Here is a 27,893-nt window from a genome sequence, read left to right as displayed (position 1 = left end):
CTCCCCAAAAAGAGACAAAAAAAACAAAACAAAAAACTGGTGTGGCTTTTTCAACCCGAATTTGCATTCAATATCAGCGCCCACATTTACTTGGAAGGAATATCTAGCTTAATTTATACAGAACTATTTAAGTGTAAGTTTAAACCTGTTAGGAAGCTGGTGAATATGTGACCCAAAGAAAAATCTTTGGGCTCACATATATATTGGACTTTATCAAAGCCTTCAGTATTCCGAATGTAATATCCAGAATCATTTTACCAGATTCAATTTGTTACTATGTGATAAAGCAAGATTCTGAAAGAATGCTTACAAGTTAACACACAAAGCTGATATGTAAAATTACAACTCTTTCACGACAGAAGCCAAAGCAAAGCAAAACTAAAAGGTAAGGAGGAATAAAAACATTTTATCTGTGTATTCAGAATCACACACAAGTTACCTTTACAGTTCAATTTACTATATAGAAATCATTTGGGTTTTATAGTTTCAGTTAAATTCTGAACTGAGATTACAATAGTTTAAAAAAATTGTTAACATTTTAAGCAAACCAAATTGAAATACATAAGTTCAAACTTCAGATTTATGGCAAACAGTCTTCAAATACAACACAGGTATTTCTTAAAGTTACCGTATCATTCATGTCTTACTTGCTGCAACTCTGAGCTGTTTATACACAGAATAGCTCTCCTATAAATATGGCAAAATCGACACGCCATGAAACTCAAAGTTGTATAGTCAGGCCAATGACTCAAAGTTGTACCATCTCTTAAAAGATTTGGCATTTCTGGACCAAAAAGCACAAGTAAAGAAGGTTAGGAACAATTCCTCCTCATTACAGTTAAAAAAAGTTGCATGGTAGCTTGGAATTTTGCATAAAACCCCACATTACATCTTGGAAAAGCCCAAGGGTAATTTAGATGACAACAGATTGGGGTCTTTTTTTTTTAATAGGACCCACAAAATTCAAATGGGAATTAATCAAATCAAAAATATTAAGCACCTACTGGTTTAAGAGATTGAAATTTATTAGAGATTCATGACCAATTTCCTTCCACCTTGAAATCAAGGTGTAAAAACCAGCTATTAAGTGCATTCCAAACTTCTCCTATGTAGCACAGGTAGAATTTTCTGTCCATTGGCACCAAAGTGAAGTCACATTTCCTCTTGGTAGACAGAAATTCCACATCTGAACATAGAGTAAGTTAGGAAAAAATGACCCCTGTTGCTTATTACTATTGTGATTCTGAGATCTAGGATAACTAATATACTAGCAGTGAACAATGCGAATTCCTGGCAACAACTGTCATGTTAGTGACTCTAACTCACTTCCCCCAATCACCATAAAATTTTAGTATGAAAAGAATTAAAACTACACTAAGCTGAACAAATGGGAAATAACAAGAAGCTAAGTGAACAGCTAAAACAAAACAAACCCTAAGTCTGAAATCACTGCAATTGAGAAACTGAAAATAGGTGTGCTTCTCCCCACCCCACCTCACAATTTTCAATTTAAATAATATTCCGTGCAAAGGAGCATCAGGTTTCTGGATATAGATGTAGCCCTTCTTTAAGATTTAGTGCGCTGCAGTTTTCTGCAATTTTATTTCCCTCTCCCAAAGTTTTTTCAAGGTACTTAAGAGAATGTTCCATTTCAGCCAAAAGATTTGTGATTCAAAGATTTACTAAGGTACTCTATGCATTCTATCTGTACAGAAACACCTATTAATTATTACAATTGGTTTATGAAGGATTAACATTTTTGGTGTTAAAATTGTTAAACATGCTTACTGCACATCAACTCTCCATAATGAATCTCAACTTCACAATGATTTACCATTTTACTTAAATTACTAATTAAATAACTGAAAAATGTACTGAGCCAAACTAAACTTAAATGGGCTATAAAGGAAAATAACCTTCTAAACAGTCCATATACACATCTATTTCGAAACTACTTTTGCTAGCTAGCCCCTTTCCCAAAGTTTTAGCCTGAAAAAACAGTAAAATCTACACAAAATTTTATTGCAATCATACAAGGGTTACATTAGGTCAAATACAACAAATACTATGATGCAATTGTACATTTATTAAACTACAGTTCAAAGCACAAATTTACACATTCTAAATACACTAAACGTATCTAATGAAATCACACTGGTCTTCCACTGACATTTGATATATCTGGGTGAAAGACATTAACTTTACAAGACTTTTTAAACACGAATCCTTAGTATAAAAACTGTGTACTTGTATGTAAACGGTTTAATGGGGAACCCAATTAATGGGCTTCCATCTCCACTAAGTCATCCATTTTGTTGCATATTTTATTTTAAACGCTTAAGGGGTGGGGCAAACTGGTAAGTTTAAATGTGGATACATTATCTTAATCTCCCAATTACCCCCAGTGAATTATAGGTGAGAGCTAATTTTGTCTGGTCCCAAACAGCTATTACTAGTAGTTTTTGTTTCCAAGAGAATTAACAGAATAAGATTGTTCAAATTTTTTCCACACTGGAATGTAGACCAGACAAGCTTAACCTGCAACTTCATATCTAAAAAAGCGTTAATGCCTGCTTAAGCTTCAGTGGAAAAGTTGTCTTCCTGGCTCAACTGAATGCAAGAAGGCACAAAGAAGAAGTTCTTCATCATTGTGTCTGAAGTAATTCCAGCATCTTGCATCTCATACCTACATAAGAAAAAAGAAAATTTGAATTTAAGGATAAAGAGCACACAACCACGTAACAAATGGACAATGAAATAGGACTGTAAAATAAGTGGTCTTCCAATTACTCTTTTTTTTTTTTAATTTTCATTTATTTATTTGGTTGTGTTGGGTCTTCATTGCCGCACGCGGGCTTTCTCTAATTACATCAAGCAGGGGCTACTCTTCATTGCGGTGTGCGGGCTTCTCATTGCAGTGGTTTCTCTTGTTGCGGAGCTCAGGCTTTAGGTGTGCGGGCTTCAGTAGTTGTGGCTCACGGGCTCAGTAGCTGTGGTGCACGGGCTTAGTTGCTCCGCAGTAATGTGGGATCTTCCTGGACCAGGGCTCAAACCCGTGTCCCCTGCATTGGCAGGCGGACTCTTAACCACTGCGTCACCAGGCAAGTCCCCCGATTACTCTTAAAAGATCATTTTGCTATTACTTTTAAGTTGTGCGTTCATTACAGAATTAAAATTAGCAAACGTTCTGTCACCTCAAATACCCAATCTGCTTTAAAACAAAAACATCTTACCAATCACTGTATGACATCATATAATAAATAGCTGGCCTCTGAAAATCATTAAAAGCAGATGGTTCATGGAAAGAATCTGCTCCCATGTTATCAAAGATAAGCCAATCTCCCACAGTCAGCTCAGGAAGAAGACAGTTTTCCACAATTTGATCAAGCTCATCACAGGATGGACCCCAAAGGCTGCTTGTAAACAGAGGCTCATCTTCCTTGTATTTCTGTAGGGAAAAAAAAGGTGTTGTTTTGTTAGGTTTTTACTCAGGCAGGCACTGAATTTGAAGGTGGATAAGAGCATTTTTTCACTATCTCAGATCAAATGTGCCCCTGGAAGAAAGGCCTAGAACCAGCGGCAGTGATGCTCCTTAACTCTATCTAAGGAAGCAACTAAAGGAACTCAGCCAGAGATATGCAAATCCTCAAAAAAGGGGCAACCTTCCCCCATCCTAAAATATTTCTCCAAAAATTGGGATGTATCTTAAAAATAACAGCTCGTTCATAAACTGCCATATAAGCAGTTTTTATATTATATGTAATAAAACTTGCCTTGTGAACCTCTGGAATGGTATTTAAGTCCTCAGACAGTTTACTTGCAAAAGAACCATAAACACCATCGTTCATATAATACATGAAGGTTGGTTCATCACTTCCGGTTTTTCCTACTGAAATGAAACAGGAAAAGTAAAGATGAGTTTAGAGTAAAACATCTAAAAGGTGTATTAAAGTCTGAATTAGTATTTACAGAACTGACTCGTAGGTTTCACATTCCTCAAAACATAAACACCGATATATATATACTGACATACCTTAAAACTGTTAGCCTAAAATACTGAACACACTTCACAAGGAGGATAACCAATGAAGACATGAAAAAAGTGCTCTACATCATTTGTCACCAGGTAAATGCAAATTAAAACTACACACTGAAATACCACCACCATACGCCTACTGAATGGATAAAATTTAAAACATTGACACCCCCCCCACAAAAAGTCAGTGAAGGTGGGGAGCAACCAGAACTTGCATATATACATTGTCATTGGAGGGGCAAAATAGTAACACCATTCTGAAATCTTTGCAGACACCTACTCTGTGACCCAGCAATTCTATTCTTAATCATTTACCTAAGAGAAATGAAAAATGTCCACAATTCCAGTAGTACAAGAATGTAGTAATAGTTTTATTCTTTTTTTTTTTTTGTGGTACGCGGGCCTCTCACTGTTGTGGCCTCTCCCGTTGCGGAGCACAGGCTCCGGATGCGCAGGCTCAGCGGCCATGGCTCACGGGCCCAGCCACTCCGCGGCACGTGGGATCTTCCTGGACCAGGGCACGAACCTGTGTCCCCTGCATCGGCAGGCGGACTCTCAACCACTGCGCCACCAGGGAAGCCCTAGTTTTATTCTTAATAGCCAAAAACTGGGAACAATCAAATAATCATCAGCAAGAGAATGGATACAATGAATATACAATGTATATTCATTCAGAAAATGGACTATTAATTGGCAATAAATGTAAAACAAAATGGTTCAGACATTATACTGAGCTGTCTTAAACAGAAGAATATATGTTATATGACCTCATTTATATGAAGTTCAAGAGCAGCCCAAACTAATCTGTGGTGGAAAAATAATCAGAGTGATTATCTGGCAAAGGAACAAAACTGAGAAAAAACTTTAAGATATGAAAATTATTTGTAGCTTGATAGAGATGACAGTGTAAGCCTTCATTAACTTGTCAAATCATACATTTAAGACTGTACTGGTTCTTAAGGGGAATCAATCACATGGGTAAGTTTATCTAAAATAAGCCTATCTCAACATCAGTATCAAGAAGAGTTGGATTCAGAAAGTCTTATTATGGAATGGGACCTTGGCTAGGGCATTTTGAAAAGCTCCCTAGCTGCTGCCTACTGATGGATGAAGACCACCCACAACTTTATAATCCATGAAATGTCCTACAGTAAATTTATACCTGAGTAGTATCTGATAAACTCATCTTCGAACTAACTGGAATTACCTACTAACAGAAACAAAACTATAAACTTTTTAACTTACCTCCAGAGGAAAACTTATTTTCAACAACTTTCTTTGCAATGATATTAACTGCAAGTGTAAATGCAGAAGACACATAGTAGCTTCCGGGTTCAGAAATTATCTTAATGCCGGATCCTTCAGGAAAGTAGACATCCAACAAAGGGCTGATAACATGATTAACCTATGGATTTAAAACCCCACATTATGGTTTTAATATTGGATTAGATAATTCACAATATTAAGAGACTGATAGCTATTAAATTTTCTAGGAAAATTAAGTATTTGAATTATAGACCATGAAGCTTTGTGATAAAGCAGGCTTTCAAGTCATCAAAGTTTATTTTCTAACTATCATAATGGCATAAAAAATTTTTTCTTAACTCCAATGGCAAATGGCTACTGGTGATTGTTTAAAGTCATGTCTCTATATTCAATCACTATCAATGAAGGAACAAAATTTCAAATCAGTTTCTATATATTAGGAAGGTGAGGAGTGGTGTGTATCTGGATAAAATAGCACAAGCTCTCCAAGTTATGAATTCATCTGTGCCATCAAGTACTGAAAACAGAAACTTTCTGTGATAAAATTATGCTATAGAGTTTAAACTTTTCAAAGTTAAGCTATCTTCTCATTGCCTATTCATTTTCTTAGAATAAAATTTTAAACAATGTTACACCTTTAGTTGCTGCTGTAAAAACTCTCGTCTACAAATCTACCAGGTAAGTAGTAAAGAATGAGAGATTATTCCAGTATGTCTACCCACTGAACAAGGTTTACCTCTTCCAATTGAAATTCGGTTCCTGTGAAGCCTCCACCAATGTCTAACATGTTCATTGTGAAGCCAAATTCTCCCTAGAGATGTGGAGGGGGGAAAATCTTTAAATGCTTTTCCAAATTGTAATGCATATAGGGACATTTCAAAAAAAAAAAGGAGGTAAATAATCTCTGTTCTAACCTTTAGTACAGTAAACTTCTTGCTTTCTACTAACAGAAGCAGATTCATTCAATGTTATATATATTGTCTTCCTGATGTTTCTGTATTATCTTTAGACATATGCAAGTAAATTACTATTTAATCCCTTCACACCCATTTTTTAAAATGTGCATGTCATAAAAAAGAATGAATGAGCGTACTTCAGAGGTAGAAAACCACTGAATCTTAGATAACATCCTGGCTTAAAATATCAAAATAATTTAAGGGAAAAACTTACAGCCATGTCAAATACACATCGAGCATCAGATAAAGCATGTACATATACTTGAGATTCTTTGCAAGCACTTGAAACATGAAATCTGAAAGAAATGAGTAATAAATTTGAAGCTGCTCCAAGTTTTAGAGGCCTTTCCTGTAAGTCCTTTCTCATTCACCATACTGACACAAAAAATATTCACATTAACCTTACCAAATATTTAAAGCATTAGAAGCACGAGCCTCTAATCATCCAAGTTACAATACCAGCCTTTTAGAAAAGTATTATCCAATATTAGGATAATACTGTAATTTTATAAACAATTTTTTATAAGTTATCAGTTATGCTTCATGACTATCAGATAGGGACATGCTTTTTATGCATATATGGTAAAGTAACAAGCATCACCCTACAAAACCTTTAATTTGAATGCACAATTTTATCTAAAAATATAAAAATGTATCTACTGTGAAATAAATACAAGTGAACATTAATTCAGCTGAGTAGTACTGATACTGGTTAGTATTCATTAACAGTGATACTTATCAATGATTCAGACTATTTAAATAGGGAATTCCCTAGCGGTCCAGTGGTTAGGACTCCATGCTTCCACTGCAGGCGGCCCAGGTTCAATCCCTGGTTGAGGAACTAAGATCCCACAAACTGCATGGTACAGCCAAAAAATAAAATAAAATGAATTGAAATATGGTTCTTTCTGTACCCTGACTGTGGCAGTGGTTACAAAAATATGTTAAAATTCATAGAAGAATATACCCCAAATCAATTTTCCTGTGTGTTAACAATAAAATTTAGCTGAACTATGAAAACTCTCCAATACTGTTAATATTATCAAGTATGGTAGATTTAAGCTTAACAGTGGTGATTCTTTATCCATCTTTATGAGCAATTTTAAAATTTGGAGCATTAAGCTGCTCCAAATTTGATTCAGATCATGGTTCTGAAACTATGATCAAAATCATTAACTCTCTGGGTCTTAGTTTCCTCACACAGAAAACAGAGAGGGTAAAATAAAGTCTACTGATTTTTTGAAGTGCTCCTGAGGAATTAAAAAGAAGAGAAAAAGTCTTAGGATAGGAAAAAGAAAAAATGAAACGACATCTCCAACTTAGAAGCTGAATGCCATTTTGGTATTCATTAGAATTCTAGTAAATCCCTCCATTCAATTTAAAAAGAGGTGATTTACATTACTAACTGAATTGTTATTTACTATTTTCTCTCTTTACTGGGTGAGGGGAAGGTACAGGTACAAAATAGTATGAAGGATAAGCATATTTAGTTGCTTTCCTGAACTAAGGGAAATGTGTATATTAAACCCAAAGTTGAATCTATTAGAGTTCATGCAAATGAAATTCTAAATCAGTAACATAAAGACAAAGATTATCATCACAAAATGAAGTTTAAAACAAATACTCACTTAACCCCAATAATTTGGACATCAAGTTCCTTAGCACATTCCAAAAGATGCCTACAGTTCTTCAGGGTAGTGCCAAACTTCATGTTACCCTCTTCACCTCCAATATTATCTTCTGTTGCAATATGTAGTAAGACCCTAAGAGAAGGGGAAGATGATTGGGGCAGAGTTGGTTTACATCATCATCAGCACATGTGAAGCCTGAAGATTGTAGGAAGTGTGTTGATTATGTTGTCAGCGCTCCAAAATCCAGCGTCGGATGAATCAAGTGAACCTAATGAAAAACAATCCTGTATAGAGAAAAAACTAGCAATTAGGGCCTAAAGCATGAAGCTTACAAGGATGGGAATTTGGAAAATGCAGGAAGTTAAGACTCTGTTGTAGCATCAAGAGTCGGTTGGGCTCTGTAATGAAAGACATTACTTTCAAATCAAGTCCATCAGTCCATAAATCCACCTAGAAAGACTAAATTGAGTAGCAATGCCACCGATGTCTTTCAGTAAAAACGATCAGGACTTAAAAATTCCAAATTTCCTAAATTGTTCTAGTTAGCGAACCTTCTACCACTTATTCTGAACATTCCTCCCATTAATTTTGTACATCTAACAAAAAAATTAGGAAGTCCTAAGTTATTTTACGTATCTCAACAGCAGCCTTTTAGACTGCTGATTCAAATCTATTTGGTATCTCCTTCCAAACCACGCCTACCAAGGCAAAATGATCATGACTATCAGGCAATCTCCAAGTAATTACAAACCACTAAAAAAATGCAATTATACAAAAATGCTGTTTGTAAAAGCAAAATTATTCTACCTACCATTAGAACCAGCTCTATCAAGAATATACCATTCCATTTATAATCTAATACAGTAAACACCCCAAATCAGGTCACAGAAAAGGAAGACTCCCCCACCACCGCCCCCAGAAGACTTTTAAGAGAGACAAGCGGTTCCCTAGAACCACTTTATCAAAAAACTGGCCTTTATCAAAACAAAGGTTTTCAGAGTAATAAATCCTGTCAGGATACCTTTCTAAGAATACCATTAAAGTCAGTAAGAAAATTATGAATACAAGGGAAATATGGATATGACACACATTTTCGGCAACATATAACATACACAATAACTTATTAAAAAGGAAACAATTTTGTACTAATATACTTTCAGTATATTGTAAAATCCTCTTGATATACCAATTCATGGCAATATTAATTTTGCCTTAAATTTTTTTGCTTTTAAAAAGTGAAGTTTTTAGTTAAAAAAGTAACTCTAGGGATGCATGTAGGTACAAGTAAAAACATTAAACTTCCTGTTTGAGGAGAAGGGCCTTCAAGAAATCCCAGGAATCTATGGACTAGGTTCCTAAGACACTGACACAAAGGACAACCATTCAAGAAACCACATCTAAGGGCAGATTAAACCCTCAGCTAACCAGGAAAAAAAGCTGACCAAAACACATCCTGTTCCCAATATGACAAATAACTAGCATGGTTAATGTAATTGTGAAAATATAGCTGTGGCTCTAATTTGATTATCCTACCAACCAGATTCTCTTCCTTGAATTAAAGATTATAAATTCATATCCCAAAATGCCCTTATCTCATTCCAGCTCCACAGGAAGGATCAGAAGTAGCCAATAAAATGCTAGTAGCATTTTCCATAAAGGAACTTGAAATAAGTCACAGTAATCACAACATATACCACTGCTCTACATAAATGCCCCCTTTTCCCAGGCTAAAGACAACCCCAAACCCTAGGTAATAATATTCCCATGTGCCTAGTTTTACACTTACTTGGCATTTGGGTGATTACGTGCTATTTTCTTCAATTCGACTTCATTGTCACATGTCATGATATTCACTCCAACTTTTGCTGCATACTTTATTTGAGACACTTGCTTGCAAGGACTTATGTAAATGATGTTTTCTGGAGATACACCCAATTCTTGCACTAAAGCCATTTCAGTCTAAAAACAGATTTTAAACAGTGTCATCTAAAAGGCAAGCTTTCTATTACTTTTCAATCACTACCCCATACCTTTATTTTTTGGTTAAATTCAAATTATATAAGGTTAAATTAGGATTATGTATGTCATAGTTTAGATGCCGGTAATGCTTACTATACTGTACTCTGTTAAAAACCTTTTAAAAAGGTATACAGGGACTTCCCTGGTGGTGCAGCAGTTAAGAATCCACCTGCCAATGCAGGGGACACAGGTTCGAGCCTTGGTCCGGGAAGATCCCACAAGCTGCGGAGCAACTAAGCCTGTGCACCACCACTACTGAGCCTGCACTCTAGAGCCCGCAAGCCACAACTACAACTACTGAAGCCTGTGCGCCTAGGCCCATGCTCCGCAATGAAGAGAAGACACCACCATGAGAAGCCTGCACACCACAACAAAGAGCAGCCCCTGCTTGCACTAGAGAAAGCCCACACGCAGCAACAAAGACCCAAAGCAGCCAAAAAATAAAATTAAAATTAAATACTGATCCTATTTTTTTAAAAAAAGGTATACAGGCATATCTCATTTTATTGCACTTTGCAGATACTGCATTTTTACAATTGAAGATTTGTGGCAACCTTGTGTTGAGCAAGTCTACTGGCACCATTTTTTCAACAGCATTATTTTATTTGATGTATGTACATTATATTTTAGACATAATGCTATTGCACACTTAATAGACCACAATATAGTATAAACATAACTTTTATATGGACTGAGAAACCAAAATATTCATGGGACTCGCTTTATTGCAGTGGTCTAGAATACAATCTGCAGTACCTCTGAGGTACGCCTGTAATTACCATCAGAGAAATCTCATAGTTTAGGATATTATCTTGCTGTCATAAGAAGTAATTTGGTCAAGCTAGCTCTAGGCTAAAAATGAGGAATAACAGTTTTTGATTAAAGAAAAATAAAGCTTATAAAATCTCATCTCACTGAAACGTTCCTTGAAAGGTACACTTGAAAGTTTGTAAATTTCCAATATTAAACTGCAAATTTAAACAAGAGTTAGGAAACACATTCAAAAGTCAAAACTTCCTTGCAACTGTTCTCCTACTGCTGTGGGTCACCAAAAATTAGTCAATTTAAAAATGTTGCAGTTTAGTAATAAAGTAATGAAAATGACTTACTTTATTGGAACAAGCAAATCCAGTCCCAAGAGCTGCCAGAATCTCAAGTACAGCTGGAGTGGAGTTGCACTTTACTGTGTAGAATGGCTTTATCTGAGCCACTATGTTCTGCCACTGACTGTGTTTCTTCACAATCTTTCCAAGATCTCCCACAAAAAATGCATTTTTCCCTGTCTATTATGGTTATGAAAAAGAAAAACATAAAAAACTATAGAAAACAGAGTATCATAAATAGAAAATAACTCCTTTTTCCTCCACAAATGAGCCAAAATAAACATTTACATACTACCACACTTAAGGCTTGTTTCTTTTTAAATCTGACTCTGTGCTGTGCTATGCTATGCTGGTATAGAAAATATTCTCTTCGATAAAAAAATATATATCAATTATAGTGACTTTCTACTTCAGAATTGCCTCAACTTTACTTTTGGGGAGTGGAGGGGAAGAAGACTACCTATTTCCTTCCATGCTTTCCTTAACCGTTTAAAATAAACCTACTTTAGCAGTATAGAATCTAATTTCCTAATACGGTGAGTAGAATGAGGAAACTAAACAAAAAGCTGTATCTCCATTATGAATTTCACTTAAAGACAGTAAAACAAGGAAACGAAACCAATTTTTAAGGAGATAAAGTTGGTAGTTTGTGTGCATATAGGTGGCAAACTTGAATTTAAAAATACAGAAGTACACCAAATGTCAGATAAATCTGAGTAAGGATATTCTTCCCTCAAAAGAAAGAAAACTGGGGGATTTCCTGGGAGATCCAGTGGTTCGGACTTGCGCTTTCACTGTTGTGGCCTGGGTTCAATCCCTGGTTGGAGAACTAAGATCCCACAAACCACACAGTGTGACACAAACAAACAAACAGATTTTAATTAGGGATTGGGAGAGATGTGTAATGATTTCAAAGTTGGGGCTACTCTAGGGGTAGAGAGATGACTATGCATGTCATCCAGAGCATAAATTACCCAATGTTAGATGGCAGACAAAATAATATTAAAATCATACAACATCCAAATATTGTTTGAAAAGCCATGAAGATATTACTGTTTTCTATAGTCCACATTATTTGAAGATATACATTACTGGAACATACTGACCAAGAAACAGACACGACCAGAAATTATGGGTTACGGGTGGCACATATAGGACAGTTGTACTGAAGTTACCCCATCCTTAAAAAACATGCTGCCCAAAAAAAAAAAAAAAAAAAAATGCTGCCATCCCCAGGAAGTGTGTTGTAAAAGTGACTAAGACTAGTGACATCAGAGAATTAACTGTAGAATGACTTAGCTATAGAACAGACTGAACGGTAGGACAAGTGTCACTCTTCCTCACCCCCCAAAAAGAATTCTGATGGCAGAAGAGAGAAATAACAGGATTTTGCTGGTGTGTGAGAAGACTTAAGCACATTTGTAAAGGTCAAGAGAAGAAGAAAGTTTTTTGGATATCCTATTACTGAACACCAGTAACACAAAAACAATTCTTCGAATTTGGGGAATATGGGAAATTAGCTTCAACAAAAATTCTATCAGTAAGGCAGTAAACAAAATTTTTCTATCAGTAAGTACGAAACAAAAATGATCTTAAGTAGCAATAAATATGATTCTATAGAAATTGACACTTGGGCAGTGGAGAGTAAGCATTCAGTATAAATTCTCATTCAACATACACAACCAAGATTATCTGAAATATAAATTAAAATCTACGGAAGTACACAGTTGAGAAAAATGGGTAAGAAGCCATGTACTGATTAAGTGGATAGCTGGCAACATATCAAGAAAATAAAAGAACATACAGGGCTTCCCTGGTGGCACAGTGGTTGAGAGTCTGCCTGCCGATGCAGGGGGAAGATCCCACATGCCGCGGAGCGGCTGGGCCTGTGAGCCATGGCCGCTGAGCCTGCGCGTCCGGAGCCTGTGCTGCGCAATGGGAGAAGCCCGTGTACCGCAAAAAAACCCCAACAAAACAGGTGCTATAAAGCACAGAAGAGAAAGGGCTGTCCGGAAGCATTTTTTTTTTTTAATGTGAGCTAGAAAGAAAATCTCATCACTTCTCAAAGGGAACTGGGGTTGTCAAGTCAAGACAACCTGGAACAAAGTACTTTTATTATATTAAGACCTTGGAAACAAAGCATTGATGCTTCATATTTCAGAAATTTATAACACTGTTTTCAGAAATGTGAGATGACACACTTACCAGGGTATGTTCATAAACATAGTTATCAATAACATTTCCAAGGTTTGTTCCTTCATCCAACAGGCCAACGGAGTAGTTTGCATCGTCAATAAATCCTTTCATCTCAGCCGTATTCCACAAAGCCGAAAGTCATAAACCAGGAAAAACAAGAGACGGGCCACCAAGCCTTACGTCTGGGTCCTTAGAATATGCAACAAACTGTCAAAATAGAAGTTATTTCCAGGTCTGTATTATTTCATTAGTCAAACCTAATGTATGAGTTGTCAATGAGAGTGTGTTAATAAGAAGTACCCAATTCAGTGAAGAATCTGTGATCACTTAACACTTTCAGAAATACTAGATCACTAATATCCTTTCCTTTAGTGCCCATTTTAAAGCAAATAAATGTGAATTTATACATTAAAAAAATAAGCTTAATATGACAATTTCTTGAGAAGGTAATTGACACATATGCACAAAATATTACAAGTAAACATGGTCACCTTACATACAGAGTTGCAGAGCCAGTCTGTTTTATTCATCTTGTTTCGTGATTCCTCCATCACACACACAATTTTACTCATTTTAAGTAAAGAAAGCTAGCGGAATAAATGTCTGCAGCTAAGAAATCAAAACAGTCTGAACTTCAGTACACTGCCAGCCACGTAACAGTGTGCTACCAGGTAACTGCAGATTAATGTCTTCTAAGTAAAATTCTAGAGTAGGTGATGTGTAAATATCAACAATAGGAATGAGTGAAAGTGGAGGCCAACTTTAGGGGACAATCCGTAGTTTTGATACACACTATCTAGATCCCACCACAAGCTAAAATGGACTAGTTAAATCAAGTTAACAATGTTAAGTCTCTTATGAGGTGAGCTGATTGGTGAAAATGTTACTGGACTACAAGTCAGCAGACCTAGTCCTGGCTGTGTCATTTAATAGCTGCGCAATCTGAGGTCAACTTCAGTTAACTACCTTAACTACTTCCTCAAAAGATGGTTGTGAAAAACAAAATTAAAATCGCTTGTTTAAGTGTTGACTCGGAAGAGCTAAAATTAAGTCACCAACTGCCAGAAATACAAAAATGCCATCATAATTTGAAACTAGGCATAAGCTAGGAACCTATTATACATCCTAAACCATTTATTTACTAAGAACTCTGATTTTTAAAAGGGCATCAGACTAAATCCAACCCCTCCCCAATCAAATAACGTTTCCCTTTCTCCAAATTACCCACTGTCCTCTGGAGCAGCACACACAATAAGTTTATATTCTTTGCTGAATTCACTGGTCCTTACATTACTTTAGGCAAAGATTTATTTTAATATAAAGTCCATAAACAAAACAAGTCCTCTAGACAGGATGCTACTCATTGCCTGGGACTGATTTCTGGTTGCCACATTAACTATAATAGACATAGACCAGCTCTTGGCAACCTATTTTAAAACCTGCACAGCTTTTCCTACATCCTTGATTGCCCCCTTTCCTTTCCCCTCTCCCTGCTCTATGCAAGAGTTCACCATGGGTGACGGCCCTTGTCCTAAAAATATACTCCATTTCAGTGGTTCTCAAAAGTGTCGGCTTTCACGGAGCAACTAAGCCCGTGCGCCACAACTACTGAGCCTGCGCTCTAGAGCCCACGAACTACAACTACTGAAGCCCATGTGCCTAGAGCCCATGCTCCACAAGAGAAGCCACCGCAATGAGAAGCCCGCGCATCACAGAGTAGCTCCCCCTCACCGCACTAGAGAAAAGCCCACGTGCAGCAACAAAGAGCCAATGCAGCCCAAAATAAATAAATAAATTTTTTAAAAAAGTGTCGGCTTTTTGGTTGTACCAAAACAAACTCATCAATAAGCCAGAGCATTAGTCAAATTTCATAAAATACAAGCAGTATTTAAAAAATGACAATTTTATTTCCAAGAACTCAACTACATTCAGTTTAGCTGAGCAAATCTCTTAGATTATGATACCAGAAATGATTTAAATCTGTACCCAGAAAGTACACATTTTAGGTTTGAGGATACATGTTTATTTTAAGCAATGTAAGACCAGCTGGAACATCAATTTTAGAGGGATATTCAACTATGCACTAAAGCAACAGAACAGATAAAACCTACTCATTCAAAAAGATCAATTATTCTATTAATGATGAAAAATACTTAATCAAGATCTTTAGCCTAGTATTTCCACTCATGAGACTCTATGCAGTATTTACCTGGGAACCTTGAGTTATCAATTACTGACCATCACAGGCAACTGCTACCAAATGTAAAGTCTATCTTTTAAAGCCAGGACAAGATGAACCTCAATTTCCTACATCTAGTGTTTACAAGAAGGCTAATTTTCCTCTAACATCAGGATCCTAAACAGCTGCACAAACATCAGGCCCATTCAATCCAGTCTTACCTGCTGAATGCCCACATTCTTCAGAAATTTTTCTAGATTAAGTAAGGTTATGGTCATAGGGATAGGAAATTTTTTCCAACTATTTTTTCTTTTTCTTTTTTTTCCTAAAAATATGTATTTAATTCTCATAATATTATTCACAGAGTTCTTGGCAGATGAATTTTGAGGTTCATGTTGTCTCTCTTTCAGTCCCAAAAGCTCTGTTTTGAGTTCTCCAGGCTTTGGTGGAATTTCAGGTATTGTCAGGTCTGGCCAGTAGTACCGGTGCACCACCACCTCTGCGCCGGCGCACATGGCCAGGAGGCTGGCGGGGAACATTTTCAGGTAGGACATCCAGGACACGCCCGCAGGCATGGTTGGCGGGCTCGAGCTGCACTGGCACTCAGAAGCAGGTCAGGGGACAGTTGAAGGGCGCTCTGGAGATGGAGCCGGCAGCTGCTCCAACTATTTTCAAACTATAAAATCTACAGGTTCAACTCTCACTGCCTGCTAAACTAGCTTAAATCTAAAAGCAGACATTTTTTATAAGTGTGCCAAGTACTTATACAATATTCTCTTAACCTTTAAAACCACTATGACAGGGACTTAGCTGGTGGCGCAGTGGTTAAGAATCCGCCTGCCCATGCAGGCGACATGGGTTCGAAGCGTGGTCCGGGAAGATCCCACACGCCGCGGAGCAACTAAGCCCACGCACCTAGAGCTCGTGCCCCGCAGCGAGAGAAGCCATCCCCACTGAGAAGCCCCCAGCTTGCCGCAACTCGCAACTCTCGAGAAAGCCTGCGCAAAGCCTGCGCGCAGCAACGAAGACCCAATGCAGCCAAAAATAAATGAATAAATATTTTAAAAACCCCACTATGACAGTATTATTCTGTTTTACAGATGAAGACACTGAGGCACAGAACTAATTAGGCTAGCTCTAGAGATGCTGATGATCAAATTAACAGGCATACCTTGGAGGTTCAGTTCCAAACCACTGTAATAAAGTGAGGATTGCATTAAAGCGAGTCACACAAACTTTTCAGTTTCCCAGTTCCTATAAAAGTTATGCTTACACTATCCTCTAGTCTATTAAGTGTGAAAAAAAAAACCCCAAAACCCCACACACACCGAAAAATCACAAACAATGTATATACCTTAACTAAAAAATAATGCTGTTGGAAAAATGGCACCAATAGACTTGCTCAAAGCAAGGTCACCACAAACCTTTAGTCTGTGAAAAATGCAGTATTTGCCAAGCGCAATAAAACAAGGTATGCCTGTCAAAAGGAAAACTCTGTCTCCCCAGCAGTCCCGTTCCTAGAAAACACGGGATCCCTCTTTTGGAAACCAAACACAACTCTCAGTCTCTTTGATAGACTAAATGACACCCCCATAATCAATTAACCATTTCTCAGACATATAAATTCCCATAGTTCCTAAACCTCTGTATAATAAAGTTTATTCACATGTGGTACCAAAACATCCTATCATGCCTTCTCATAGCCTTTCAAACCTTTCTTTATGACTAGTTTCTACATTTCAACCTTGCTCCTTCTATATCTTTTGTCTAAAACTCTCAGGTAAACTCTAAATTTGAATTTTTTTCTTTTCCATCCATCTTATCAACAGTTTACATGCAATAATGTACACCCACGCTTTGACTAATGTATACACCATTGTAACCAGCACTACCATAAAGATAAATTTCTTCATGTCCCTTTTGTCCACCTCAGGCAACCATTTTTATCTGCTTTCTGTCACTACAGACTTTTGTGAAGTGGAATAATTTTAAACAGTAAAGGCCAAACTAAAACATCTGACAAATAAATGTACTACCAACATGAATAAAGATATGTTAAAGCATGCCCTGCTCTAAAGGAAAGATTGAGAGTACATTAGAGTGGCTCTATTACCATCACTGAAATGGAACTCTGACTTCTGAAGTAACCATAGGGTTAGTTTACCAATCCTTAGCTTACTCACAAAAGGACTGTGACAGAAAAAATAAAATAAAATTTGCTATATTGGCAGGACCTGACAAAAAGGATTTTGGAACCAACACACCTGAAACAACTAAGACAGATGTAAACGTAGTATTTTTTTACTTCCGTGATTACACCAAGCACTGCAATAATAGTTGATTAAAACCAATACTAATAACGTCTATACATAAAAGATGGTAAATGTTGAGATAAGTGAGCTCTATCTTGGTTTATCTTCTCAGATACTCCCTAGGAAGGTCTTAAGATTTCCATAATTTCCTAGCCCAGAGTAGGTGCTGAGAAAAGATGGACAAAGGACAATTCTAAGAATGGGGAGTTCTGAAACTTAAGCGTTGTGGTGATGACAGGAAAGAACTCCCTGAAGTGTGTTGAAAAAGAGGTCCATCTTTCACATCCTTAAAAGGAGCCCAAAACCTTGATATACAAGTGACCCACATGTAACTGCAAAGCTCAACTGTCAGTTAAAAACTAAAAGCTATGCCCAGGAAAAACTAATTCCTCAAAAGAATCCACAAAACACAAAGACCTTCAGGAAAGAGGGTTTCTAACACATTTTGCGCCACAAACCCTGTGCTTAAATGAAATGTTCACTTGGAAGCCCAGTATTTCCAAAAATTGAAAAGGCTTAAGTTGGTGGCTAAGCATAGACTATTCTTGAGTCTTTCCTATGCCCGATCTCACTGAAAGAGTCCTAAAAGCAGTTCATAACCATACCCTCAGAAGCCTATGCTTGCAATTTTCTTAACATGTGAGCAAAAATACTTTAAAGTTTCACTGTTGCAGAAAGGTTCATGTTCTACATTTCTGCTTTACAAAGCACTAAAGTAAAGAAATATTTGAGTAAAATGTTTTCAAGAGGCATTTAAAGTTACTTGGTGGTATTGTTAAACCAAAAATCTGACACACAGCATGTCCTAGGGAGTCAGAATGAAAATAACTGTGCATGTGTTGGGGGTGAGCAGAGTTTATACTGTATGCCAGATCCACCAAGTTAATCCACATCACAGGGAATTTCCAGGGATCTCTCCATTAAGAATGCAGACTCAGGGAATTCACCTGGTGGTCCACTGGTTAGGACTCTGCACTTCCACTGTAGGGGGCCCATGTTCAATCCCTGGCTGGGGAACTAAGATCCTGCAAAGTGCTCCGGCCAAAAAAAAGGAATGCAGCAGACTCAAACCCAGATGATGCCAAACTTCCCCCATGTTCCAATCTAATCCTGGTTATAATTCCCAACGGACACTGTACCATTTTTTTTTTAAAGGTGTATAAATCAGAAACAGGACTGATTTATTGGTTCCAACATGTTATAGACCACTACATACTACAGTCTAGTGTTGCTGGACATTGACTTATTTAAATTAAACTTAAAAGAGCAAATCCATTTTTAATAAAAGCTCCCAAGTTTATTTTTATCAATAGACACTAAAATGTGTTCTCTACTCACAAGAGCCTTTGAGCTATTTTCACAACCAAACACCTAAATATATGGTGAAAGAAAGCTCAGCTTATTTTACACTAATACAACTGCTGCAATCACAATACTATGTTTATAAACGAAATAATTTCCTCTTGGACATCATAGCTGGTAAGAAAAGAGCATGTTTAACATTCCTTATTTACACCTTCATATTGGTGTTTTTTTATAATACATTTTTCAGGAAGAGCTGCCAAGGAAAGAAAAGGCTCCCAAGAACCACACACTGCTCCCTGGAGTCTTTCATGAGGTCGTGAGTCCTCAAGTCATCGACAGGGTAGCTCCAAGAGGAGTGATTGCAGCAGCTGGGCACTTGCCTTGTTACACACCTGCTACAAAGGCTTCTACAGTTGATTGTACTTCAGAAGAAACTGATACATCTCTCAAATAATCACAAGATAATTCTGGCAGCAACAGCCCACTTGACACCAAGCTGGATGAATATGAGTCTTGGATTTCTGAAGTGAAGACCTCCCTGGAAGTAGAACAGGGAGAGCTGAAAGTTTGAGTACTGTTTCAGAGACATCTAAGCAGGAAACCCAACCTTAACACATGACCAGTTTTCTAAAAAGACTTTTACTCATTAAAAATGAGAACTTAAGATATTTTGAAATTCACACTACTACTATTATTCTGAAGAAGCCTAAGGGTATTTCTACCTTTATTATTATTTTTTTTTTACATCTTTATTGGAGTATAATTGCTTTACAATGGTGTGTTAGTTTCTGCTTTATAACAAAGTGAATCAGTTATACATATACATGTGTTCCCGTATCTCTTCCCTCTTGCATCTCCCTCCCTATCCCACCCCTCCAGGCGATCACAAAGCACCGAGCTGATCTCCCTGTGCTATGCGGCTGCTTCCCACTAGCTATCTACCTTACGTTTGGTAGTGTATATATGTCCATGCCTCTCTCTCGCTTTGTCACAGCTTACCCTTCCCCCTCCCCATATCCTCAAGTCCATTCCCTAGTAGGTCTGTGTCTTTGTTCCTGTCTTACCCCTAGGTTCCTCGTGACATTTTTTTCTTAAATTCCATATATATGTGTTAGCATATGGTATTTGTCTTTCTCTTTCTGACTTACTTCACTCTGTATGACAGACTCTAGGTCTATCCACCTCATTACAAATAGCTCAATTTCGTTTCTTTTTATGGCTGAGAAACATTCCATTGTATATATACGCCACATCTTCTTTATCCATTCATCTGATGATGGACACTTAGGTTGTTTCCATCTCTGGGCTATTGTAAATAGAGCTGCAATGAACACTTTGGTACATGACTCTCCCTGAATTATGGCTTTCCCAGGGTACATGCCCAGCAGTGGGACTGCTGGGCCACATGGTAGTTCCACCTGTAGTTTTCTAATCTACTTTTATTATTACTTTTACATAGGCATTTGATGACTTAGCACTCAGCTCACAGCTTTAAAAATAGACACAATGGGAAAAAAAAAATAGACAGACACAATGCTGTCAAAGTCACCTCTGCATTCTACATCCCACAGAAAAATGTTACTTACCACAGAGAATACCTTTGGAAATAATCGGCCAGAAGGGATGACACTGGTACTACAAACATGAGGTCTGGAGCAGGCCTCCAGGAAGGCAGTTCCAGGAAGCTACATATCAGAACTAGTAGGTAGAAGTTCCAATAAATTGTGTGATCATAAGACCATATGAACTTTTGCCATGTTGGACCAAAAGTGATGGATAACAACAACAGCCTACACTGAGTACTTAGGATCATCAGGACAGGGGTTGCTTTAATTGACAGCAAGAGGAAAGCCAATAATGGCAATAAACACCCTTAAGTTTATTTTTCAGCTGATAAGGTTGAAAAAAACTAACTCTAGAGGAAGAACACTAAAGGTGACTGCTGACAAATTATTTTAAAAAAAAACAGACAAGAACAAGGATGAATAGGAAATACATAAAGGTGGGGGGAATTCTAAAGGAAATGAGCCCAACAGGCTAAGTTTGAAATGCTTGGGTAAAGGCTGCCCAATGAAATGCCTCACATTAAACTCTAAAATACATCTAAATGAGAAAATGGAAATACAGGATTTTCATAGCAATATACTTTTGCAAGTGAAATTGACAAGATCAGGCTCTCTTAAAAAATGTGTCTTGACTATCTGATGTGAAGACTAAATTTCTTCTGGAGCAAGTATGTACCTGTACATAAGTGAAATATATAAATCCCTATGGTGATTAAAATGTAATAACATTACAGATAACTATTATAATGCAACATGAATAGCAGCAAATACATAACCATATTATTTCAAGCTTTCTAGTTTTCCTGGTGCAGCACAGGAAATAACCTTTTAAATAAATGCACTTAACTACTATTTTGATTACCCTACGGCAGATCTCATTGCCACCTCACCAAGAGGAAAATTTATTTTTATTATATAAAGCATGTGTCCATTACAATGACTGCAGTAAATACCAGGTTAAGGAAGACTGAATACCTCAGAAGCCCCTAAATATCTTTACAGGTAGCAGTGGTTGCATCTCCTCTAGAATAAGCATGTTCAGACTTTTCCAATCATCATTCCCGTGTTATTTAATCTTTTTATTCCTCTATCTGCCCTCTAAAACATCGGCTTTACTGGTTTTGAACCATGAATGAAGTCACTGTTGTTTTCCTACTATGACGTCTTTTGCTCAACTTTATAATTTCAATTCCTTCACACAGATAGATGGGACTGGAGTCCCATCTATTAATTTTCATTGCTGTGTACTATTCTTTGTAGATGTACAACATTTATTTATCCAAAGAGGACCTATAGGTTGTCCCATTTTTTTGCTATATTGTTTATAAACACCATAATATAATTTCTTGCTGTTATTTATGTACCCAAGGGGAACACTGCTCAAGTTGCGGTCTGCAAACTAGCTGATCCACAAATGAAGAACCAAGCAGTGTGCTACAGTCTAGGGCCACATACCTGGGAGTGAAACTGCTATGTTATTAGTGAAAAATTGTTTTTAAGGGCTTCCCTGGTGGTGCAGTGGTTGGGAGTCCGCCGGCCGATGCAGGGGACATGGGTTCGTGCCCCGGTCCGGGAGGATCCCACGTGCTGTGGAGCGGCTGGGCCCATGGGCCATGGCCGCTGAGCCTGCGCATCCAGAGCCTGTGCTCCGCAACGGTAGAGGCCACAACAGTGAGAGGCCTGCGTACCGCAAAAAAAAAAAAATTGTTTTTAAGCCTTTTGCTCATTTCCCTACATGTTTTTTGCTTTTTCTTATTGACCTATAAGAGCTCTTCATGAATTCGGGATAGCAAATCTCTCTCATTTTGAGTTTTATTTATTTTGCTATAGTATCCATGTTCAACATACTAGGATATCCCATCCTACTCTTGGTCATGCCAAATATAACATGCCAACCATGCTGAACCTAGATGATGAACTAAGGAGAGACTATACTTATTTAGGAGCTCTTTATAAACTGGGCACCACAGTATCTTTGCAGTAAAAAACAAAAAATAGGGAATTCCCGGGCGGTCCAGTGGTTAGGACTCCATGCCTCCACTGCAGGGGGCCAGGGTTCGTTCCTGGTTGGGGAACAAAGATCCCACAAGCCACCCCCCGCCAAAAGAAAGAAATAGATCAAAAATAATCTGAAGTCATATATTCAACGTAAACCTAATATTAAGTTCAGTCTGTATGAGCACATGAAGTATAGCAGGGAGCTGGATCTTAAGAACATGCTGGGCAACTAAAGAATTCAACTAGAATATAAAACTGAAAAGCCCCTACAGTCAAGAACAGTTTATTAGACAAACCTAAGGAGAAAGAAGAGAATGTGTAATTCTTATGATTCTTATTAATAGATATTTTAAGATTAATATGGCTAATACCACTCACATTCACAGTAACAATTATCCTAGAGTGATGCTGTCCAACAGAACTTTCTATGATGATTGAAACATTCTTTGTCAATGTCCAAAACAATAGCCATTAGCCACATATAATTCCCAAGCATTCAAAATGTGCCCAAGCAACTGAACAGCTGAATTTTTAATGTTATTTGATTGGAATTCTTTAAATTTATATAGCTACCTGGCTAGTGGCTACTGTACTGAACAGAGCAGTTCTAGAGAATGCTGTCTTCATAAAAAATTTTAAACTTCTAAGGATCAAGTCCACACACATCACAGATAAAAAAACAAGAAAACCATCGTACCCCCAAATAATTTTGCTCAAGGTAACAAAGATCAATTCACACGTTTACAAAACTAGACAGTAAAGGAAAGAAAGGTCAAAACTCCACACCAAGTAAATCCTAGAGAAATGAAATGTGTGCTTACATAAGATAATGAAGAAAGGTGGAAAAGTTTAGAGCAGAGCATCCCAAAAGGGTTTTATCATCTTGACTCCTGCTGCAACTCACTCAGTTACAGGCACTTAAGACCTCATGGTGGCTGGGTATGGTTTGGGCAGGCTGAACTTCATCAGCCTAATCCTTGCAACTCAGTACGCTGCACAAATATTTTCTACTTATGCCATCATGTTCTTCACATTATTCCCTAGATTAGAAAAAAGGATGGCCAAATCTTTGTTTCGGTTAGGTTGTGACAAACTGCTTCAGTGTGCATGGATGGCCCTGGAATGGAGGTGAAGGACAAAAGCATCTGTGTCTTCTAGGCCTTACCAACACGACAGCATTGCACTTGCAACGGCCTCCTTAGGCCGGTCTGAATAATAGCCAGCCTAAACCTGCAGCCTACCACTTACCTAGATTTTATAGCTTATGACGTACAGTTTACACAGTATCTTATTTACTCCTAATCAGAAGAATTAAGTGTCTCTAAATGCTTTTTTGAGGGCAGAGAAGAAAAACCCCAAACTCAAAAACTCTGAATTTAAGACCAAAGGGAGTGTAATGGAATACACAGATTGGTAGTGACTATTAACTTTCTCAGCTCACTATCTTCTGTAATAAATGCAAGAACAATTTTATTCCCTTTAAAAATGGTCTACACTGCTTTCTAATCTATTTGGCCCCCCAGAAGAGCCTAAATTTGCCTGAAGAAAGAATACCATGTCCCCCAAACCGTTTTATCCATTAACATCCTATTATTCCCATTGGACTTCTATAGAATGCTTTTTTGCTACTTTACACAAGCAATGAGGCACCACTAAATACTACTTTTTGCATGCCAAGGGGATACACATACTTTAAAAACTGGTCCCTAAATCTGTGTATTTTCAATGATAGTTTTATTTGTCTTCGTGGTCAAAGAGCACCAAAAACCATTAATAAAAGTTCTGTGAATTTGCTTACATCACACAATCTTTAAATTACCAAATATTGGTAATTTAAATATTTAAAATTTTAGACAAAATTTGTCCATTTAGACAAATCAATTAATTGAATCCCTTTTCTATTCTTAGAAACAAAACATTAAAAGTTATATGTTAATAATTAACTCAATCTGACATCATCACTAGATCTGCTAATAAAAGCAGCTGGTTACAAGAGAATTTAGTTTCCTGAAACAGCCTTTAAAATTTTTCCATTAGGCTGATCTATTAATTATAATTGGAGCTCTAGCTAAAATAACTTGAAAATATAGCCCACTGAAAATACTACTGCAGCACAGAGCCTAAGAAATTTAAAACGTACACAAAAACTTTTCCACAATTAGAGCCCTTCAGTAATCTGAGATATTATTAAGCTTAAGCATTTGTGACGATATCTTTACAGTGCTCACACATTACACCGCACACATATCCAAAGAAAAAATTTTACTATGCAAGCAGCTTATAGTTTCAATATACTTAATGAAATGAACTACCTAAAAATTCAGATGGTTACCTGGATTTGAAAACCTAACTCTGAAGCCAAATCCTAGAGCTTAGACCACCTGCACAGAAATCCTACTGGAGTGCTGGAAGCATAACATGGGTCATGGAATTATACATTTTGCAGTGCTATGTGCTAAGTGTTTTCCATGAAGGCCAGTGTGTTAAATCCTTTAACTTCTAATTTTCCAAACAGTATTGTTGCTCCACAGGAAATACCAGGATTTCAATGTCTAGTATTGCAAACAGATATTGATATCTAAGGACATTTCTGGAATGTACAATTTCTCTTGCCACCTTTACTAATTCTAGTCAAGAAACCTTTGGGGCAAGATATCTTTTTGGATTCAAAATTTCTCAGATTTTAGAATGGCAATTTAGTACATATAAGTTTAATATATTATTTAACGCTCTCCAGGAGGCAGCAGAATTAGGAATATTAGCACTAAACGGGATAAGTCAAAATAAAAGTAGCCTCAAATTAGCTCAGATTCAGGTCAACTTTTTGTTCCCAAATCAGGTTAGGTCACATCAAGGAAGCTATATAATTTTTTTTTAACTTTTAGATTTTGGAATTACATGAATAAGGGATTGTGGCTGTAGCTTTATAGCAAAGCACCAAGAACTAAAGTTTCACTTAACATAATATACACTGTACCTGGGCATAATAAATAAGTCAGTCACTTTGGCTGCCGGAACCTTCAGAATGAAGTGTTAGCATTTTCTATCTGTGCCTATATACACTACGCCTCCACAATCAAAAAAAGACACGGAAATTATAGACTTTTTGAGTTCTACAATATTAATTACCTTAAAGACTTTTCCCTGAGTTGGCAGAATCATTTATAAATGTATGAGCTAATATGTTTCTCAAGTCTAAGAGGAAACACCAGTAGAAATATAAAATATAATGCAAAGTTAGGTTTCCATTAAAGAGACTTGGGGCTTCCCTGGTGGCGCAGTGGTTGAGAGGCCGCCTGCCGATGCAGGGGACGCGGGTTCATGCCCCAGTCTGGGAAGATCCCACATGCTGCGCAGCGCCTGGGCCCGTGAGCCATGGCCGCTGAGCCTGCACATCCGGAGCCTGTGCTCCGCAACGGGAGAGGCCACAACAGTGAGAGGCCCGCGTACCGCAAAAAAAAAAGAGACTTGAAATAAAAATCTTATCCTTTAATATGGTCGTGCTTAAAACATGAACCTTGTTATGAAACTTCCAACTTAGAATCTATTCCCCTCTCAACTATGGAGTCAACTACACCCCACTCAGAAAAGTTTTATATCTCTAAGCCAACTTGGGAGAAAACATCAGATATGCTGGAAGGAGAATAGATGACTAACAAAAATTAAAGAGATAACTGGCTTGGCAGTGAACTGGTGGCAACTGTACTTCTCTTTAATATGCATACAAGCCACTTGGTTAAAATGCAGATTTCTGATTCAGGTTTGGGTGGAGCTGAGAGGCTGCAGTTCTATTCTAGGTTATGCTAATGCTACTGTTCCAAAGACCACACACACTGCATTAACAAAGGGCGATTAAAACCCTCAAAAGAAGATAAATCATTGTATCAATTTACAGTTAAAGGAACTGTTCTAGTTCAACTTTATTTTACAGCTGTGATTTAAAAAACAAGCAATATGCTCAAATTCACACAGCTAGGAGAAAGCCAGTATGCGAGTACAGGAAACCCTCCAGCCTGGGTTCCAAGTCAGCAGAACTTTCAAGAATTCATATTATTTAAACTGTTTCCCCCCTTTCTCTTTAGACTTAAAAAAAGAAGTCTAAAATTGTAATTTGAGGTTAACAGTAAATGTGTTGAAAAGGTCTGCTTTAACATACACCCTCCAATTAGATCTCTTTCCTGAAATTTTCTAATGTTACTCCCTCCAAGTCTCTAGCCCACTTAAAGACATCCAAACCTCAACACCAAAACCCAAATTTCAATTGCAAGAAATCTACCAATAATAAAAAATTTTAAATGAACCACACAAATCTAGCAGCACAAGTTCGAACAACAGTTTACTGTGGAACTGCATTGGGCACAGAGGTTTAAATTCAAAGTTAAATCCATACACAGATAATCAAGTATAGTCAAAAACTATCCCTGAAAATATCTTGGGAAGGTAGCCGGTTGAGAGATAAACATGTATCATCTCTCAGTAATACCTCTAAAAACAACCAGTTTTTCTACCAGGTGAGTATTATACAAAGTCATTTTGTGAAAAAGAACATAAACTCTTAGAAATTACATTGTGTTTGGCAAGATGCTCATAACTAGAAAAATAAGAACTAAGATTCACCTCTTATATCTCATGCTCTGTGGTAGAGGTTTGAGTGGAATGGAGAGCAGAATTTTTTGCCTGAATACTTGAATTCAAGTATTGAATACTTGAATACTCCAAATACTTGAATCTAACAAGTTAAATGATTGAATGGTGTGCTAAACTACTACCCACACCTCATTAAAACACACAAAAAAACCACCTCTCCAACTTATATTAAAATCTGGAATAGTAAGATTTCCTAAAACTTACCCTGCAGTATGTACTTAGATATAGTAAATAAGGATCCAGCCACTAGTAAACAATGCATACAACTGAATCAACTTTAAGGGAAGTGGGGGAGTTCCCTGGTGGCCTAGTGGTTATGATTTCAGGCTCTCTCACTGCCATGGCCTGGGTTCAAGCCCTGGTGGGGGAGCTGAGATCCCTCAAGCCACCCAGTTGGGCCAAAAAAAAAGGTGGGGGGCGGGGTGGGGTGTTAAGTGGTAAATACAATTTCAAGTTTTGAAAAAGACTGAGCAACAAGAACTCTCCTTTACTTCTACTTTACAAGACCATCCCTCACACTCTGCAGATGTGAAAATACTTACATGGACAAGTTAGGAGATGGAACCCCCCTATCATCAGCTAGGTTCCCAAGGTGGCTCAGCGTTGAAGTCGAACTGCTCTCTATACAGCACTTCTCCTAGGCCCTCTGGGTAGTTGTATACTTGGTCAGAAAGTTCGCC

The 27,893-nt window shown here is 37.4% G+C and overlaps 1 protein-coding gene across 4 annotated transcripts; it reads right to left on the bottom strand.

Moving 5' to 3' along the window:
• Nucleotides 1–193: 193 nt before the first annotated feature.
• Nucleotides 194–27,893, bottom strand: AZIN1 (antizyme inhibitor 1). Of its 4 annotated transcripts, XM_024756578.1 has the most exons (12): nt 27,756–27,893; nt 19,396–19,541; nt 13,217–13,414; nt 11,018–11,191; nt 9,676–9,848; nt 7,887–8,021; nt 6,473–6,554; nt 6,039–6,113; nt 5,282–5,441; nt 3,774–3,889; nt 3,234–3,448; nt 436–2,686 (listed from the first exon to the last, which is right to left on the bottom strand). In XM_024756578.1, exons 3-12 carry the CDS (start codon nt 13,316–13,318, stop codon nt 2,575–2,577), a joined length of 1,344 nt encoding a protein of 447 aa, XP_024612346.1. In that variant the 5' UTR covers nt 13,319–13,414; nt 19,396–19,541; nt 27,756–27,893; the 3' UTR covers nt 436–2,574. The 4 variants fall into 4 exon arrangements, with proteins under 4 accessions (XP_024612345.1, XP_024612348.1, XP_024612346.1 ...); XM_024756577.1 differs by lacking the exon at nt 19,396–19,541 and having other exon boundaries at nt 194–2,686; XM_024756580.1 differs by lacking the exon at nt 19,396–19,541 and having other exon boundaries at nt 387–2,686; nt 3,774–3,886.

Source organism: Neophocaena asiaeorientalis, unplaced genomic scaffold (genome assembly GCF_003031525.2).
Source record: "Neophocaena asiaeorientalis asiaeorientalis breed wild unplaced genomic scaffold, Neophocaena_asiaeorientalis_V1.1 scaffold29, whole genome shotgun sequence".
Lineage (NCBI taxonomy): Eukaryota > Metazoa > Chordata > Mammalia > Artiodactyla > Phocoenidae > Neophocaena > Neophocaena asiaeorientalis.
Note: the sequence above shows the minus strand (reverse complement) of the source record. Positions and strands in the feature narration are given on the sequence as shown.